This window comes from Dermacentor variabilis, unplaced genomic scaffold (assembly GCF_050947875.1).
Source record: "Dermacentor variabilis isolate Ectoservices unplaced genomic scaffold, ASM5094787v1 scaffold_14, whole genome shotgun sequence".
Taxonomy (NCBI): Eukaryota; Metazoa; Arthropoda; class Arachnida; order Ixodida; family Ixodidae; genus Dermacentor; species Dermacentor variabilis.
This window is the reverse complement of record NW_027460302.1, coordinates 3,392,671-3,410,751: the sequence shown is the minus strand read 5'-3', so window position 1 is coordinate 3,410,751 and position 18,081 is coordinate 3,392,671. Positions and strand designations below refer to the sequence as shown.

General features: G+C 44.5%; 1 protein-coding gene across 4 annotated transcripts in view; it reads left to right on the top strand.

Moving 5' to 3' along the window:
- LOC142567817 (USP6 N-terminal-like protein) overlaps window positions 1–18,081 on the top strand; it is a 230,112-nt gene that overhangs the window by 133,047 nt on the left and 78,984 nt on the right. For all 4 annotated transcript variants that reach the window (XM_075677965.1, XM_075677966.1, XM_075677964.1 and 1 more), the window contains 2 exons: window positions 4,705–4,759; window positions 11,375–11,682. In XM_075677965.1, coding sequence (XP_075534080.1) covers window positions 4,705–4,759; window positions 11,375–11,682 — 363 coding nt within the window. The remainder of the gene's footprint in view (window positions 1–4,704; window positions 4,760–11,374; window positions 11,683–18,081) is intronic.

The window sequence follows — 18,081 nt, the reverse complement described above, 5'->3', positions numbered from 1 at the left end:
CAGAGGTGTCAGTTGGTGTTAACGTTGTAAATGTTCAACACATAGTGGACTTGATTCTCTGTTTTGCCGAGGCTGTCATCCCCTTGCGTGTTTCTGGGTCATATATGAATCACTGTTTACTCAAGAAAACAAACTTGCTTCGCGAGCTCGTCTGATGTTTTGGGAACATCTCAGATCTCTGCTCCAGTTAGCTCCAATGCATCGGCAGTCTGCACCTGCATGTTGCACACGAAGGTTTAGCATTGCAGCGGAACATTGCAGCAGGGTCGTCTCGCATGTACCTGTATAGTACATTTCAGCAGGTCTGGTGTTGCGATGGCGGTAGTAAATTTGACATAACAATTTGCAAGAATCTGTACTATGCCATGTGTTTTTTGTTTAGTTTGAACAATTCTTTTAAAAATTGCATAGAACACACAGTGTAATTTGGCCCTTTAAGGTGAATTAGCTCAAGTGGACATAACTTGCAGAAAAAAATTGCATTTTCTATGTGGCTAATTAAATATACGAACTACTCCACTTCTTCATTGCTCATTTTAAGGTACATGTTTCAGAAAATTGCAATACAGGAGTCCAGTAAAGTCGTGGCTTCTTAACAGAAATTCCAAAGCTACCTCCATTTTCAAGCTATCCGTCCCAAAAAATCAGTTTAAATATCTGTTAACATTACAGTTACGATATCCCAAACTGCTTGATGCACGTTTTTTTAAGAAACCGTTAGCTTGAATGCCATAGTATCTTATAACACACTTTAAGGCCCAATGTCTCAAAAGTGCTGCTAGTCTTACGATTTCTGCTAAGGAAACGTGACCACACTAAACCTTAGCTTTAATTTCACAAATCAGCATGTGCCCTAAAGTGAATTATTAAAAAGTTAATTAGAAAAGCCTTTTAATTATTTACTTGGACATGCAGACTTCTCATGCAAGCAATTTCTGCCTCTTCCATAAATGCACCTGCAAAGGCAGAACCACACGGGCGCAGGCAATTTTTAACAAATCTCTTCTAATTAAAAAGCAAACAATAAAAAGGTGGCATATATATAATATAGTGTTGTGCTGGTATGCATTGGGGGGTTGTCCAGGGAACTATAGAGCACCCTGTCCTCTCTGTGGCTTAAATTCTGTATAGTTGCTGCTGACATCTCAAGTACTTGCCTTTCATACAAGCTCCATCCATGAAGGCATACTTTATCTGCCCTCTCTGATGCGAGAGATTGTTCCCTAGAGACACCAATGTTCGAATAAGTTCATCTCTGCTATGATGTCATGGAAATGGGCAAATTTTAGTGGCTGGCAAATTCTCTGAGTTGGACAGTGGTGCATTTGCTTCTGTGTTTCTTAGGTTGCCGACAACTTTGTATTATAACTAAAAAATGTATATACAGTGCGGTCCACTTACGATATCAAGAACGAAAAATCTGATCATTATAACCAATCATCAATATATCTGGACTGCCATAAAAAAGAAAAAAAAGCTGCTGCTGCCTCGTAGCTCCAAAACCAAGATTGTCACTTACGATAAAAAATTGACGTTCTAGAAAATTGGGTGTGAAAAATGAAACACTTATTTATACCTCTAAACAGCGTGTCAAGCATTGGGCGTGCTGAAATATTGTGCACTTGCTTTCGCGGAAGTTTCAGGTTCGCAACTGCGGTGAGCATCTCGTCCAGCGGCTGTGCGAACACTGGCAGGGATAATTTAGCATGCGTGAAATGAGTGAGCGACTTTATCGACGACAGAGCACTTTGTGTGAACGTTGGGGTCGGTATCAAAGACGGCCCACTGCCAATCTCGTCATCAATCATCAATCACCCTAATGCACAAAGCCTGCCGTTTCCTTTCATTGGCATGGTCACTGGTTCTAGCCTTTCGTATATCACAGTGCTCGTGGTTTTCAAAATTGTCGAAGTCATCGACTGCTCAAGTTTGTGCTTTCAGTCCTGCAAAATTTGCAGCTTCATCTCTAGCGACACAGCTTTGCACCTTGTCAGCACATCCAGCGCTGCTTCCTCAGTGCTTCCACGCTCACGGAGGAAGAGAGGGAGATTGTAGAAACGGGGCACAGGTGCGGTAGACTTCTCGATTTGTTTAGTTTTTTTTCTGTCTCTGGATGCTCGCTGGCAACGTGGACGCAAAGCAGCTGACGCCATCTTGTGGCACGCTGTGCTAACTTGCGATGCTCTCCGCGGCTTTTGCAATCGGCTCGTTGGCGGGACGGGCTGCACGGTATTGGCGACAGATACGAACTTGCATGCGCAAACTTTTCGCCCCGTCTCGGTTATGGGGAACTTAGCAAAGCAAATTTCATGATTATTCTGCATGGAAGACGCCACCCAAAAGGCAGAATTTCGCTTGTTATATCCGATATACGGTGCATAAATACGTTTTTTTTTCTCGTAGCTCTAATGCATAACTTGGTCATCTGAAGGTAACTCATCATTGTAAACGATATATTATTATATGTGGTATCTTTAAGTGGACTGCACTGATATATATATGAGGGTTGTTCAATAAGGACTCAGACTGGTTCTGGTGCTCTTCACTGTGCACTCGCTGCGTCATCTTGTGGCAACATTGGTGAACGTTATGTGACACCATTAATTTCCACTAGATGTCGCGTCACTCTCGCTCTAATGCGGCAGCAACAATAGGCATCCATACATGAGCGGGCATGTCATAGCCTCCAAGTGTGTGCTTGTTGTGTGACCAGTGGCAACTATGCGCGAATGAAACTATACAATCGAGCTTTTGTCTGTGGCTTAAGAAAATGGCCACAGAAACGTATGCCGATTTGACTTGTGCATGTGGGGAGGATGTTACTGCATTTACTCGAATCTAGGCCTACCCCGATTCTAAGCCTACCCCCGAATGTCCGAAGCCAGAAAAAATAAACTTGCCTCAAATGTAGGCTGAACAAGAAAGTGAGGGCGGCGTTTACAAAATTATAATGACATTTATTTAATATAAACATGCCGAGCTCACTCTATGTGATCATCGTTGCTAGCCTCGTACGCTTTATAAAATCTTTATAAAATGTTTCCATTCACGCAAATTGCATCTTTACTCACCTACAATGCATGACGAAGGGAAGAAAAGCAAGAACAGACGACAAACTGTTTTAAAGCGAGCTTGAATCTTGTCATCTGTCCTCCAACTTTAGCGGCCCGCTGATACTTTTTACGTATCATATAATTGCACATGCAATAGCAAGTCCTCATAGTTAAACAAACCATGTTTTTGTGTAATAATAAAGCTAAAACAGCTTTTTACGTGGAGTTTTAGTAGAAGATCAATCATTATGACAGACGGAACGGTGCTTGCCTGGTTCTCCGAGAACAATGCCAATCCGAAGTCGCAATATACTGGCATTCCCATGCATACCACAGCGCAGCAGCGCCAGATTTCCCTCTAGGTAATATAGTGAGAAGCTCTATGGTCGAAATTACACAGGTCAAAATGGCGACGTCGCTCGTGTACTTCAGTTGGCTACTGGCACGGCTAGTAGCAGCTACGATAGTGACTTTTCTAGATGGTGCTAGCTATGCACCAAATTTATCATTTTCAATTACAAACTGGCGTGTTTTGTAAAATCCTCGAATCTGAACCCGCTCTAGTGTGTTGGGTATATGATTATTTGAAAAAAAAAAAAAGAACTATCGGCCTAAATTCGAATAAATAGAGTATGTTTTGTGCAACGTGTTTTTGGTGGTTTAAGGGTTTCAAAGAGGGCAGGGACGACCCTGAATTTTAGGGAGGGGATGGTGGTGCAACCCTTGTAGCCCTTTCTGAGGAAACCGTCAACACAGCGGCTGCAGTGATAAAAATCGATGGACGCCTCACTGTCAGGCAGCTTGCTCAGTCCCCGGAGATTTCAGTAGGAAGCAACCACAAGATTTTCAAAGGATGTCTTCACATGTCCGCAGTCTGTGTGAAGTGGATCCCTCGCCTGTTCACCCCAGTCCATAAACAAAACCGTGTGGATGTTTGTCTCAAGTGGAAGTGGTGACTAGAAGAAGGTGAAGACTGGTGGAAGACCATTATTACTGCAGACGAAACCTGGGTACACTGCTATGAGTTAGAGATGAAGTGTCAAAGCACGCAGTGGGTTAAAAGGTACAGCCTCGACCAGTGAAGGCTAAAGCACAAAGATTGGCAGACGAGGCAATGATGATCACATTTTTCGAACACGAGGGAATGGTCTATACCCATTCAGTTCCTACGGGCCAGACGGTAAACGCCGAGTACTACAGAGGTGTTTTGGTGACACTCATGAGAAAAGGCATCTCGCGAAAAAGGCCCGAAGTTGTTGGAAACTTCACTACAATAACGCGAGGGCTCACATTTCAAACACTGTGGTCCAATTTCTGTCTCAGAAGAACAACCCCTTGCCCACCCTGTAGTCTTGACCTAGCCCCCCTGCGACTTCTTTTCATACCCTTCGGCAAAAAAAAAGGAACTGAAAGGATGTCATTTTCATACAGCCCAGAATGCAGTCATGGCTTTAAAGTGAATGGCGAAAAATGACTTTACCCATCTGTTCCAGCAATGGCAGAAACACTGGGACAAGTGCTTTGTGCTCAGTGGAGAATACTTAGAAGGTGACAAAAATTTTGATGAGTAATGTTCAGAAATATGTGCTTATTTATTGAACAACCCTCGTATTTATATTGTTCTCACAGAAGCTTTTCTTTTTTGTTGCAGGATGCCTTCTGGGCTATATCCGTGCTCATGACCGATGAGAGGCATGCCATGCATGGTGAGTGAGCAGATTTTTCGCCACTATCATGCTTGTACATGCCACATCACACTGTTACCGAAGCCCTTTGCATGAGCCAAGCGACAGTGTGCATGAATCATTCTGGTGTAAGATTCAGATCTTAAGAATAGACTGCCGGGCTAGTTGAGCATGACAGCAATACTATTAGCACTGCTATATCCAGCAATCTTTTCCTTTCTTTCTTAAATGTATGTTGGTGAATAAGCATCCAGATAAGTTAAGCAGGGAGCTATAAGAAGCTTTTGAAATAGAATGTTGAAAGACTGGTTGTGTCAGCAGCTTATCAATGTGTCACTTTGGCAAAAAATAAAAAAGAAAAGAAATCAAGTATCTTTACACAACATTGTAATTGGTAGGGGTGTGCGAATACTAGAACATCACTCAGTTAAATCGAGCAGTGATTGTTCCAATAATTAGATTCAATATTTGTACCGATCGTTACACCGATTGGACTTACGATAACCCACCTGCCGTGAATATGGGAAAGCCCTTCTGTATTTTGGAGGAAAACTAGAAAGTTAAACATTTATGAAGTAAGTAAAATTGTCCTAAAACACAGGTCCACTATTGAACTGAGAACCTCATTGATGTTTAATAAAGTATACCACCTGTAATTCTTTAGCTCCAGAGAAAGAAAAATCACTTTTCTATCCAAGAAACATTGTTTTGATAAAATATTTTCCAGACCTTCATACACTAGAAGTGATGGCTTACTAATTTGGCTATCCCTTTAACGACCATACTGTATATCTTGATTTCTGTCTATGTAATTTACTGATATAGCTTGCTACATTCTTGTGTTGTGCCATGTTTTCTTCCTATAACCTGTAAGCAATAAACTTTGCGATAAAATGTTTGATATTCAACATTCCATTTTGATATTCAGCTTTTTTTCTTGATTCGATATTCGATTTGAAGTCTACTATTCGCTATTCACATACTCCTAGTAGTTGGTGATAAGAAGGCCTTGTCGTCCTTGTACTATAAGGAGGCCAATCTTCAAATAAAAATTCCATCAAAAGTCTGCCGTACGTACTTGTGTCTCACTATGTCCCATTGTCGAGCTGTGGAAGTTATCCATTAGGAGTTAGGTCACATGCAGCGCTAGTTGAACTCGTTTTTAGACACATGGCACATTTTTTTTCTTTTCTTTTCTTCATTCCAGCCTCTTGGCCTTGACACTGGAAATCTTTGGAAATCAAGGCCAACTTTGATTACTATGTTTTATCTCTGTTGTTAAACGGTTTTGTTGTCGTCATATGTGTCTGCCTGTGCATATCGGGCATTAGTGTCTTGCAGTTTTCTTCTCTACATTAGTGTCCTGCTTTCTTTGACAAAGTTTAGTTGAAAGTGTAGACTCGTTTTACCCCCTTCTTCTCTTGTCCCACACTTGCTGTGCCAAGTCACACCATGAAGCTTAGCTCTCGATTCTGCTGTTGTTCCCAGCTGAAAGGCGGTCTTGTTGGTCAGCCACATAACCCACAATGTTTTTCAGCCGGAGGGAAGGCAACGAGAGGAACAAGGCAAATGGGGACGGACTTGTTTCTTCTGTTAAAGGGACACTAAAAGTTACCAGAAAGTCAAGTTAAAGTGATAAAGCAATGCTCTAGAACGTCTAAGGCGTCAATATAATCGCGAACAGAGCTTTAGTAACCGAGAAATTGAGGTAAATGCATGACATGATTTGAGACCCCCCAGCGACATTCCGGTACTAGCCCAATGACGAAAGCACTCCTCATCATAATTTGTCGCTATACTCAACTACTCGTATTAAAAAGATCATTTCATTAGATTATAAGACGGAGAAAATGCTACTTGTCTACTTCTATTCGATTCTAAGAAAAAATAACATTTTGACGTTACCCTTGAGTAGTATGGGTGATCGAAAGGTTTCATTTTCGCTCGACTCTGTGCGCTCGACTTTGCGCCGTGCGCGCTTTGGAGTTTCAGTTGTTTCTTTATCGCGTCGTGCTGCGGTTGTCCTGCTGGCTCGCGAAACTTGCATTTGGAGCAAGCAGCGAGAATGCCACGTCTATGTGATGTCGTGGGACGCGTGAACAGTCTGCAGAACTTGGCCAAGGGCAGTTGCAGCGGCGAATCCAACGTTACTTATCAAGGTGTGCCAACGAGTGAACCTCTCCGTTCGAAGTGGTTAAGTGCCGTACCTCTGCCACAGCGCACTGGCAAAGAGCCGAAAAATCACGTAGTGTGCTAGTTGCACTTTCGTCCAGGGGATTACGAGTTCAACGCCGACTTACTGAAGTCGCGTGAAGTGCCTTTCAAAACAGGCCGTCGTCGTAGTAGTACACAACGACGCCGGCAGCGCAAGCCCTCAACAGCAGGTCACGTTCATCAGTGCTTAAATCACTGAACTCGAGCCCAGCATCGCAAGCGAATGTGTCATTGTCAGGGTCATCCATTGCAACGAGCATCGAAGTTGGCGTCGTAAAATAAAGAACCAGCTTATCGTCGTGCACTTTCCCTTCTGCTAGCCACCATAGTTCCGCTTTCGTGCTGCTTTCGGCTCTGTCTTGGCTCTTTCTGGCCTCGCGTTTGCGTTTTGTGCAGAAAAGCCGTAGCGCCGTCTGCGGGAGCCGCTTTACTCACCGACGGCGCAACGTCACTATGAGACCATTACGTCAATACTCCTCGATCGGAGGGCGGGTGATTTGAACTGCTCTAGGGGTACGCGGACGCTTCAGAACGCATTTTTTCTTAAAATAAGTCTCTTCTTCGCGCGAAACAAGCGTTTCGAGGTTTCTGGGATGGTATTTCAACAGTCCACGTTGACTTAAAGGGAAGCTGGAAGGTTTTCCAGAAAAAAATGAGAAGAGCAGTATGCCGTGGTTTTCAACCTTCTGAATTCGAATATCGCATTGAAATTGAGTGAAAGAAAGCGCAAACCTATTTCGACGAAAAGTGCAGCAGCAGACACGCCCAGCTCGCGCGCCTCGTTTCCGCCTGTGATTGGTCGAGCGCCTCGTGACGTCAACAATGGTGTTCGTCCGGACCGACTGCTGCCGCTACACGCGAAGCACTGTGCATAGTAGTTTGGTGGTGTTTTGCTGAGACGGTCATGGAAATTTTCGAGAGCTTGCGTTTCTCTGAGGAGTTCGGCGTTAAGTCCAAACTCTACGAGAGCGATTTTGCGTGCGACGGTGACAGGCGACGGCTTCGAGCGACAAAACGGGCCGTCGCTTGAACAAATCGCTCGGTGTTGTCGCTCAATCGCTCGTTTCTAGAAATCTAGAACTCGTCGCTCGTCGCCCGGAAAGGCTATGAGCGACTAGCCAATTGTGCGAAGCCAAAACTGGATGTACATAACTCAAATACTGCTGTTTGTTGCACGGAACGAGCAAACTATTGAATTTTACACGTGCCAGAATAGGAACCTAGTGCAAGACCTTCAGAAATATTTTATGCTCCTTCTTCAGTAAAATACATCAACTTAAATTGATAAAGCATGCGTCACGCTAGTTTCGGCGGCGCGTATATTGCTGCCCTCATACTGGGAAGTCGTCGCTCAAAGCCATCGCCTCGCTTGTAGCGCTGTCGCTGTTGCGTGCAAGATCACTTGTAAGGGGTTTATACTTGTACATACTACACGTACGTACATACTTGTACATACTACATGTACGAGCCGATTGCGAAGAGCCGGCCTCTCCAAGAAGCAAAAAATGGTGGTGCAAGCACTGCTTTCCACGCGAACGAAGGCGAAGTTTCGTTAGCATCTCCTTGTGTTGGAAATGTTCTTTGGCAATTGTGTTTTTTGCTAAGCTGCATTCAGCGTTCCAGTGAGTAAATTTCCGGGCAAACAACTGTAGTGGTATGTTTCTGTATGCCTCCTCGTTGAACGTAAGCGGTGATGCGATCTTCAGCATTTGTGCGCTGCCCCAAAGCTGTCGGCAATCTACACAGACAGTTTAAACGCAGGAAAAGTTTACCGGCTGTTGCAGCACGGGCAGTATAGAACCTTCATCAGCGCGCCATCCGCATGCTACTCGTAACCGGCCAATTCCGTCGGCTACGTGAGATGGTCGGTTTCTTATGTGTGCGAGAGGAGGGGGTGCAGCTTCTTGGCGTGAGCAGGCTTTCCAACACATGCAAACTTTACGCTTGCACTGCGTTATGGTAGCTGCATGCAGGCTGTTTCACAACACACGTGCGAATAGAAAATTCGCGGCGCTTGGCGATGAAACCTGCATCAAGGGTGGGCGATAAACATGCACCTTCCGTTCAGCGTGCTAACTATTTTTTTTTTTAGGAGAACCCAAAGCACCCATTATTGATAAACTGCGGTAGTAATCGTCACGGAAGTGGTTAGAGCACAACACTTGTTCTTGAGCGCTTGAAGTTGTTTCGCTTCATAGCAGCCTCCCACTTAGCTGAAAGCTTCTTGTCTTGCAGGAACTAATGGAACATTGGAACATCGTCGCGGCCGCTGCTGTTCGTGCAAGTGTAGGCTGCACAAAACGCCGGCATGATCGGCCTACAAGTTCAATTGATGCTGCGCACGTCAACTACCACTCCTATATACACACAAACAAAGGAATGTAGGGTCGAGCGAAGCAGATTAGGACGGCACGCACGCAGAAATAAGCCCGGTCAGGCATGGTCGCGGAGACTGCGAAGGAGCGAAACACCAGTGTTGGCGTCACTAAGCCGCGGTTTCCGGTCTCCGCTTGCATCGTCAGCGTCAGCAGCAGCGCACGGCGCTCGACGGGGGGCGAAGCTACTGCGCAATTTTAATCGACGATTGTGTCGCTCCTAAGTGAAAAATCCCCCCCCCCCCCCCCAAAATTTTACCTTCATGGTTTATAAGGTTCCTGCATCCGTATATGAGCGTCTTATTGAATTCGACAGACTCTTCAGCTTCCCCTCAATATTAACCTTTAGTGTCCCTTTAAGAGGAGCGCACTCGCACACAATTTCAGAGCTATAGAAACGGTACCACAAGCTTTTCGTGCGGACAGTGATATCACTTAGCAAGGCTGACAAACACTCTTGAGCTATTTGAATTTGTTACTAATCCTGGCCTTAAACCCTCAACTGCAACAAGAAATTTGAAATAAGTCGATGAAAAGGGTGGGTTTTTTTAACTGCATTGTTCTGCCTTTTTAAACTGTGTGGTACAGCGTCAAGCGCTTGTCCTTGTTTTTTTCTTGTGTCTCCTGTCCCACTTTGCGCTGTATACCACACAGTTTAAAAATGTAAAACCAACTAGCCCAAACCATCACCCTTCGAAATTATTCTGCCATCTTTTTTTTTTTCTTTTAAAAAAATGGGATAACCAGGAATGCCTATAGCCCTTTCACTGCTCTTGAGGGGAAAAAAGGGTCAAAGGTAATGCAGCCTTCGTCGTGACAAGTTAATCATCGGCAGTCAAGGGGTTAAAAGGCTGGACCCCAAGTCGTTGACATTTTCGTGACATAGTGACGTGGAGCGAAATTTGCTGACATTGCATAGCACTTAACAAGGCTATGTGTGATGACATTGCCCATGAATATTGGTCATCACACGAGGGCTACACACATTTCCTCAGGCTGGGCTCTCGTGCAGCATTTGCAGTGATAACAGGAACAGAGCGAGGCATTGTGTTGCGATGTCGCAATGCATCTGCCTCCTTTCCACACTTGAATTAGAACTACAAATAACTTCGTCCATGCTTTTATTGTCGTCATTATCTGTTGACTTCATATGGATGTGACCACTAAAAATCGGGCCCCTCGGTTTCCCCTCTTGTTCACTAAGTACCTAAAGTGCTTTGTAAAAACAAACGAGAAAGAAGGGGATAAACCGAAGGGCCTGGTTTTTTTTTTATTTATTTATTAGTTGTATCATACGAAGCCAACAAACACTGATACCAAGGACAACATAGGGGAAATTACTTGTGTTTAATAAATGAAATAAAGAAACGATAAATTAATAGAAATGAAAGTGGACGAAAAAACAACTTGTCGCAGGTGGGGACCGAACCACAACTACCAAGTTCTACTACAGTAGATTATTAGGGCACTTTGGTACTTGCCAGTATTTATTCTAGGGCTTCGTATCTCTATATAGTGCAGAAAAATAACAATTAAAAAATGTTAACTTTTTTTAGCTCCGCTCATTTTGTTTTTTTTTTACCACTGGAGAGCATGGTTTGTTATGCCCCCTGTCTGCCGCATGCTTCCAGGTGAGAGTGATGCTATTTTCCAGGCCCACAGCCCCTTAGGTGTGAGATGCATCGGACACAAAGTCAGAAAGCATATGAAGCCAGGGAAAGCACAGGGGTAATTAACTATGGTTATTAGTTGAAGTATAGAAATAACTAAGGTAAAGCGGGCAAAACAACTTGTCGCAGGCAGATGCCGAATCCTCTTGTTCCACGCTGTACACAAGAGGACGCCTTTTGTGGTCGACGCATGCAGAAAAGGAAATGTGAGGTATTTCAAGCGTTAGAAATTACTCTTTTGTGTTTCAAGCGATAGTCCTCGTGCTCATTGATCTGTGCAGTATGCACTAGTCAGCTGTCCGGTAGCACTTGCAAGTCATCCTCCAAATTCCGCGGGACGCGTACCAGACTGTGATGTCCCGTTGCTACGGCAACAGGCTTCTTCATCCAGGGATTCCCGAAGCTGCGGCGCTTCCAGGAGCACCATGACAAGGTGCTGGGCCGTCTGCTGCCCAAGCTGAAGCGTCACCTGGACCGCTACGAGATGCACACCTCGCTGTACACGCTCAAGTGGTTCTTCCAGTGCTTTCTCGACCGGGTGCCCTTCACGCTGACCCTACGCCTCTGGGACGCCTACATCCTGGACGGCGAGCCCGTGCTGACCGCCATGTCATACACGCTGCTGCGCCTTCACCGCAAGACCTTGCTCCGCATGGGCATGGAGGAGATGATCGACTTCCTGCAGGCACGTTGCCTTTCCTCACCTCATCAGCCAGGTTACGCCCACTGCAGGGCAAAGGCCTCTCCCATACTTCTCCAACTACCCCGGTCATGTACTAACTGTGGCCATGTTGTGCCTGCAAACTTTTTAATCTCATCCGCCCATCTAACTTTGTGCCGCCCCCTGCTACACTTCCCTTCCTTGGAATCCATTCCGTAACCCTTAATGACCATCGGTTATCTTCCCTCCTCATTACGTGTCCTGCCCATGCCCCCCATTTCTTTTTCTTGATTTCAACTAAGATGTCATTAACGCGCATTTGTTCCCTCACCCAATCTGCTCTCTTCTTATCATTAATGTTACACCTATCAATCTTCTTTTCATTGCTTGTTGCATCATCCTCAATTTATGTAGAACCCTTTTCGTAAGCCTCCAGGTTTGTTCCCCGTAGGTGAGTACTGGTAAGACAAAGCTGTTATATACACTTTTCTCTTGAGGGATAATGGCAACCTGCTGTTCGTGATCTGAGAATGCCTGCCAAACGCACCCCAGCCCATTCTTATTCTTCTGATTATTGCAGTCTCATGATCCAGATCTGTGGTCACTACCTGTCCTAAGAAGATGTATTCCCTTACCACTTCCAGTGCCTCGCTACCAATTGTGAATTGCTGTACTCTTCCGAGACTGTTAAACATTACTTTACTTTTCTGCAGATTAATTTTTAGACCCACCCTTCGGCTTTGCCTCTCCAGGTCAGTGAGCATGCATTGCAGTTGCTCCCCTGAGTTAAAGCAAGGCAATATCACCAGCGAATCGCAAGTTACTAAAGTATTCTCCATTAACGCTTATCCCCAATTCTTCCCAATCCAGGTCTCTGAATACCTCCTGTAAACACGCTGTGAATAGAATTGGAGAGATCGTATCTCCCTGCCTGACGCCTTTCTTTATTGGGATTTTGTTGCTTGCTTTATGGAGGACTATGGTGGCTGTGGAACCGCTATAGATATCTTTCAGTATTTTTACATACGGCTCGTCTACACCCTGATTCCGTAATGCCTCGATGACTGCTGAGGTTTTGGCTGAATCAAACGCTTACCAATGTTACCAATGTAACATTGGTAACATTGTAAACGTTACCAATGAAAGCTATAAATAGGGGTTGGTTATATTCCGCAAATTTCTCGATCACCTGATTGATAGTGCGAATATGGTCTATTGTTGACAAGCCTTTTCGGAATCCTGCCTGGTCGTTTGGTTGACGGAAGTCTAAGGTGTTCCTGATTCTATTTGCTATTACCTTAGTAAATACTTTGTAGGCAACGGAGAGTAAGGTGATCGGTCTATAATTTTTCCAAGTCTTTGGTGTCCCCTTTCTTGTGGATTAGGATTATGTTAGCGTTCTTCCAAGATTGATTTATTCCAAGTCATGAGGCATTGCTTGTACAGGGTTGCCAGTTTTTCTAGAACAATCTACCCACCCCACCATCCTTCAACAAGTCTACTGTTACCTGATCCTCCCCAGCTGCCTTACCCCTTTGCATAGCTCCCAAGGCTTTCTTTACTTCTTCCGGCGTTACTTGAGGGGTTTCAAATTCCTCTAGACTATTCTCTCTTCCATTATCGTCGTGGGGTGCCATTGGTACTGTATAAGTCTCTATAGAACTCCTGAGCCACTTGAACTATCTCATCCATATTAGCAATGATATTGCCGGCTTGGTTTCTTAACGCATACATCTGATTCTTGCCTACTCCTAGTTTATTCTTCACTGCTTTTAGGCTTGCTCCGTTCCTGAGAGCATGTTCAATTCTATCCATATTACACTTCGTTATGTCAGCTGCCTTACGCTTGTTGATTAATGTGGGAAGTTCTGCCAGTTCTATTCTAGCTGTAGGGTTAGAGGCCTTCATACATTGGCGTTTCTTGATCAGATCTTTTGTCTCATGCGATAGCTTACTAGAATGCTGTCTAACGGAGGTACCACCGACTTCTATTGCAGACTCCTTAATGATGCCCACAAGATTGTTGTTCATTGCTTCAACACTAAGGTCCTCTTTCTCAGTTAAAGCCGAATACCTGTTCTGTAGCTTGATCTGGAATTCCTCTATTTTCCCTCTTACCGCTAACTCATTAATCGGCTTCTTATGTACCAGTTTCTTCCGTTCCCTCCTCAGGTCTAGGCTAATTCGAGTTCTTACCATCCTGTGGTCACTGCAGCGCACCTTGCCGAGCACGTCCACATCTTGTATGATGCCAGGGTTAGCGCAAAGTATAAAGTCTATTACATTTCTAGTCTCGCCATTCGGGCTCCTCCACGTCCACTTTCGTCTATCCCGCTTGCGGAAGGAGGTATTCATTATCCGCATATTATTCTGTTCTGCACACTCCACTAATAACTCTCCCCTGCTATTCCTAGAGCCTATGCCGTATTCCCCCACTGACTTGTCTCCAGCCTGCTTCTTGTCTACCCTGGCATTAAAGTCGCCCATCAGTATAATGTATTTTGTTTTGACTTTACCCATCGCCGATTCCACATCTTCATTGAAGCTTTTGACTTCCTGGTCATCATGACTGCATGTAGGGGCGTAGACCTGTACGACCTTCAATTTGTACCTCTTATATTAAGTTTCACAACAAGGCCTGCCACCCTCTCGTTAATGCTATAGAATTCCTGTATGTTACTGGCTATGTCCTTATTAATCAGGAATCCGACTCCTAGTTCTCGTCTGTCCGCTGAGCCTCGGTAGCACAGGACGTGCCCACTCTTTAGCACTGTGTTTGCTTCTTTTGTCCTCGTAACTTCACTGAGCGCTATTATATCCCATTTACTGCCCTCTAATTCCTCCAATAGCACTGTGTGACTGGCCTCACTAGATAACGTTCTAGCGTTAAACGTTGCCAGGTTCAGATTCCAATGACTGCCTATCCAGAACCAGGGATTCTTAGCACCCTCTGCTGCGTCGCAGGTCTGACCACCGCCGTGGTCAATTGCTTCGCAGCTGCTGTGGACTAAGGGCTGTGGTTTGATTGTTGAATCCATATAAGAGGTTGTGGCCAAGTAGTGCACCAGGGTGGCCACTACCGCATTACCGGTGCCGGTTCTGGTCACCGGGATCAGGCCGCACTCCAGACCTGTTTATGCAATTTTATCAACGCGCGGATTTTTTTTTTTTAATCCGGTGTAAAATTGCGCTGCACCGGGATTCGAACCACTGTCCTCTTGCACACAAGGCAGGTGCTCTACCTCTACGCCACCGCTGCATTTTTCTCACCTAATCGTCATCAAACGCCAAGGGCATTGAAACATCATTCTGACATAAGCCAACTTATGGTGACTGTAGATGTCACTGTCTTTAGCATTGAAGAAAAATGTAGCAGCCCACTGTTTTCCCAACACCGAAACCAGTCATTCGTGACACTACAGCCAAGCTCCTCATGCGCTTCTCTCTGGATATGCTGCGCTTGCCTGGGGGGGCCAGCACGAAGTACATGTGTTTTTGTGTGCACCTGAATATATTGCTACGGAATAGTACTTCCAATGACGAAGAGGTGATCAGTGAGAAGATGACGATGACGATTGGAGGCTAGCACGGGCTGTTGCCTCTTGGCCAAGTGCGGCATATTACGTTGTAAATATACTTGTATATAGCTTTTTGTCTGCGTCTTCTTACTTAACATATCTAGTGGAGGTGCTGGGTATTCAGAGCAGATCGTCTGAGTATGTGCAACTAGAAACTGGATGTTTAAGCACTAAAAACTGCTATTTTAGGCACCTATACTAGATACTGAACTTGTCATTTAAGGCTTATGTAGGCACCAAATTCTGTCCTTGTATATTTTCATTTCATTTATTTACCTTAAAGACCCCACTAGGGGGTATTACATAAAGGAGGGGTGTACATAAAGAATAATAACACTCAAATTTGCGACAACAGGTACTCAGTCACATTGGCAGAAAAAGATGATGGACAGGTGAGAACGACAATGTTGTGAGGAAGGCCGTTCCAGTCTTTGGCTGCACGAGGAAAAAAAAGGATGCTGAAACACTAACAGTTCAGTAAAAACGTTCATTTTAATAAGGAAAAAAACTATTTTGGTAAATTTGAGAGTCGGCGCCGAATGATGCGGTTTGACACCGCGTCAACGATATCTGCATGTTGGTGGCACGAAGCGAAGCCCGTGACGGTATTGTGCCCCTTTTGCCTCCACAGCTCGTAGTGCCATCCGTAGTTGAACGGCAGAGGTGTCTCTGAAACGAGAGATTGTGTGGTTCCCGGCACTAGAGGCGCCGGAAGATTGCAGACGTGAGGCCCCGACCATATCTGCTCTCCCAATGCTTGCGATAGCCACAGGTTAGCTCCGAGGTAGGGCGCGCAATTTGCCGACGTCCGTGTGCAGCCGCGGCCTTCCCTTTTGCTCGCGCGAGGCGGCGAGTGCTCGTGAAGCTGCCCTTCTGCTTGTCTCGGCCTCGCATGCCAGCCTTTGCACCCACAGCATGTGGAGCACTGTGGGATCGTAACGCATTGGGGCTCGATGTGAAACCTGACGACTTGGTGCCACGCCGACACTCGAGAAAACCAGCAAACAAATTGAGACTCAGACACGAGAGAAAGAAGAGATGCCACAATGCTGGTGTCTTCTTTCTGTCCTGTTTGCATGTCATTTTTTTTGCTGGTTTTCTCAAGTGTTTGCATGAACCAACCGGCCTGGCAAGCGGCACTTCTACAGTGCTATGCTGCTCCGCTCTGGCGTCCACTCTGTCGCGCGGTGCTCGATTTGTGAGGTGTGTATGTGAGCGACGCATTTAATTCAGTTATTTTGTCGTCTGCGTCCATGGTATTCTGAATTAATTGTCTTGGTATTTTTTTTCACAGCAGCAGTGAAAATTTTTTATATGGAGGTTGAAATTACCTGGCATACTGTAGAAAAAAACTTAAAGTTAAATACCTTGCTATATCGAGAAATTTCTTATGTTGCAGTTCGTTACATCAAGGTTTTAATTGTGTATACATATACACACAGTAGCCGGCGCATTTTTTGGACTCTAAAAATTCAGACTTGATAGATAATCCAGACTTCATAAATGAACTGTCGAGATTCCCATAGAGCTCATGCATTTTCGCAACACAATTTTTGGACAAATTTAGGCCCAAAAGTTCGATTTTCCAACATGGCGGCTTCCAAGATTGGGTAGAGTGGCTTGGAATGAGAATAAATGGCTAATTCCGAGCCACTCTACCAAATCTTGGAAGCCGCTGTGTTGGATTTTCTGTTGGCTTGGCCAGGCTTGGCTTCCAGTGGCCCACTCTATAGCCTTCAAGATTGGGATGCGCATGCTATCAATGTGCGATCAATAGAGAGCATGTGCCATCTTTCAATCTTGGAGGCGATGCACATTCTTCTTTAGCTAGAAAAAAAAAACGTTCCAGGGGATAGCAGTTTTCTTTTTAGTTTCTTTTTCGGTCAGCACTTTTGTCATAATCACTTAATGTGGGATCAATTTTCTTTCTTTAAAGTTTTGGCTGATATTTTGCATGTGGTGTGTCCAGAGAGCAGGGCTAAGAACGACATTGCATCTTTATGTGTGTTTCGGCGACTTAGCATTTGCGTGATTGGCACCATCTCCTGTGCCATTGGCAATCTCCGCCAGCGAAGATCGCCAACACCATGACGCTCTTGTCGACTGTATATTGAGACGTCACTCTTGCTCAAATCCAAGCAAATCTAATCGCCACCAAGCGTAGATTTTTTTGAAGCCAATCTAAGCCTAATAAATTTTATTCTTTGGGGTGAACGAGTTTCTCTGACTATTTTTCAGTTCTGGCAAAGTCCGAAAAATCGGTTGGCGACTGTGTACATAATATGTATACAGTGAAACCTCGTTAAGGGGGGGAGGCTACTCTTGGACACCAACTTTTTTGTTTATTGAGATATCGTAATGATATTTTCAGGATAGGCTAAAGCAAAAGCATTAGTAGAACTAAAAAATTTCATGCAGTTATGTTCAGTGGTTCTCAAGTTAGAGCAATATGTCAGAATGGTGCACCTGGTTTTCTCATTCAGGCCTGGAGAATATTCAAAAGGTGCTGCAACTGTGAAATTCACTATGATGATTCCCAGATAGATACCTCAGGGCAAGACAGAGCACTTTTTTAAAAATTTCCTCGCTGAAAAATTTTAGCAGACCGCCGAATTTAGTGTTGGTGATTAAAATTTTATCAATCAAATCTTGATTATATATCACAAATCGCAGACACAATGTGTAAAAAAAAATGGGCTTGTCTTGCCCTCAGAAATTTATTCAGATACACAATAAAAAATACTTCTGGAAATCTGATGAGTGGTTACAGAGATAAGGCTGGAACAAGCAGCCTCACCAGCCAATAGTCATTTCGAGAAAATTAGCTTTGAAAGTTTTTAGCACA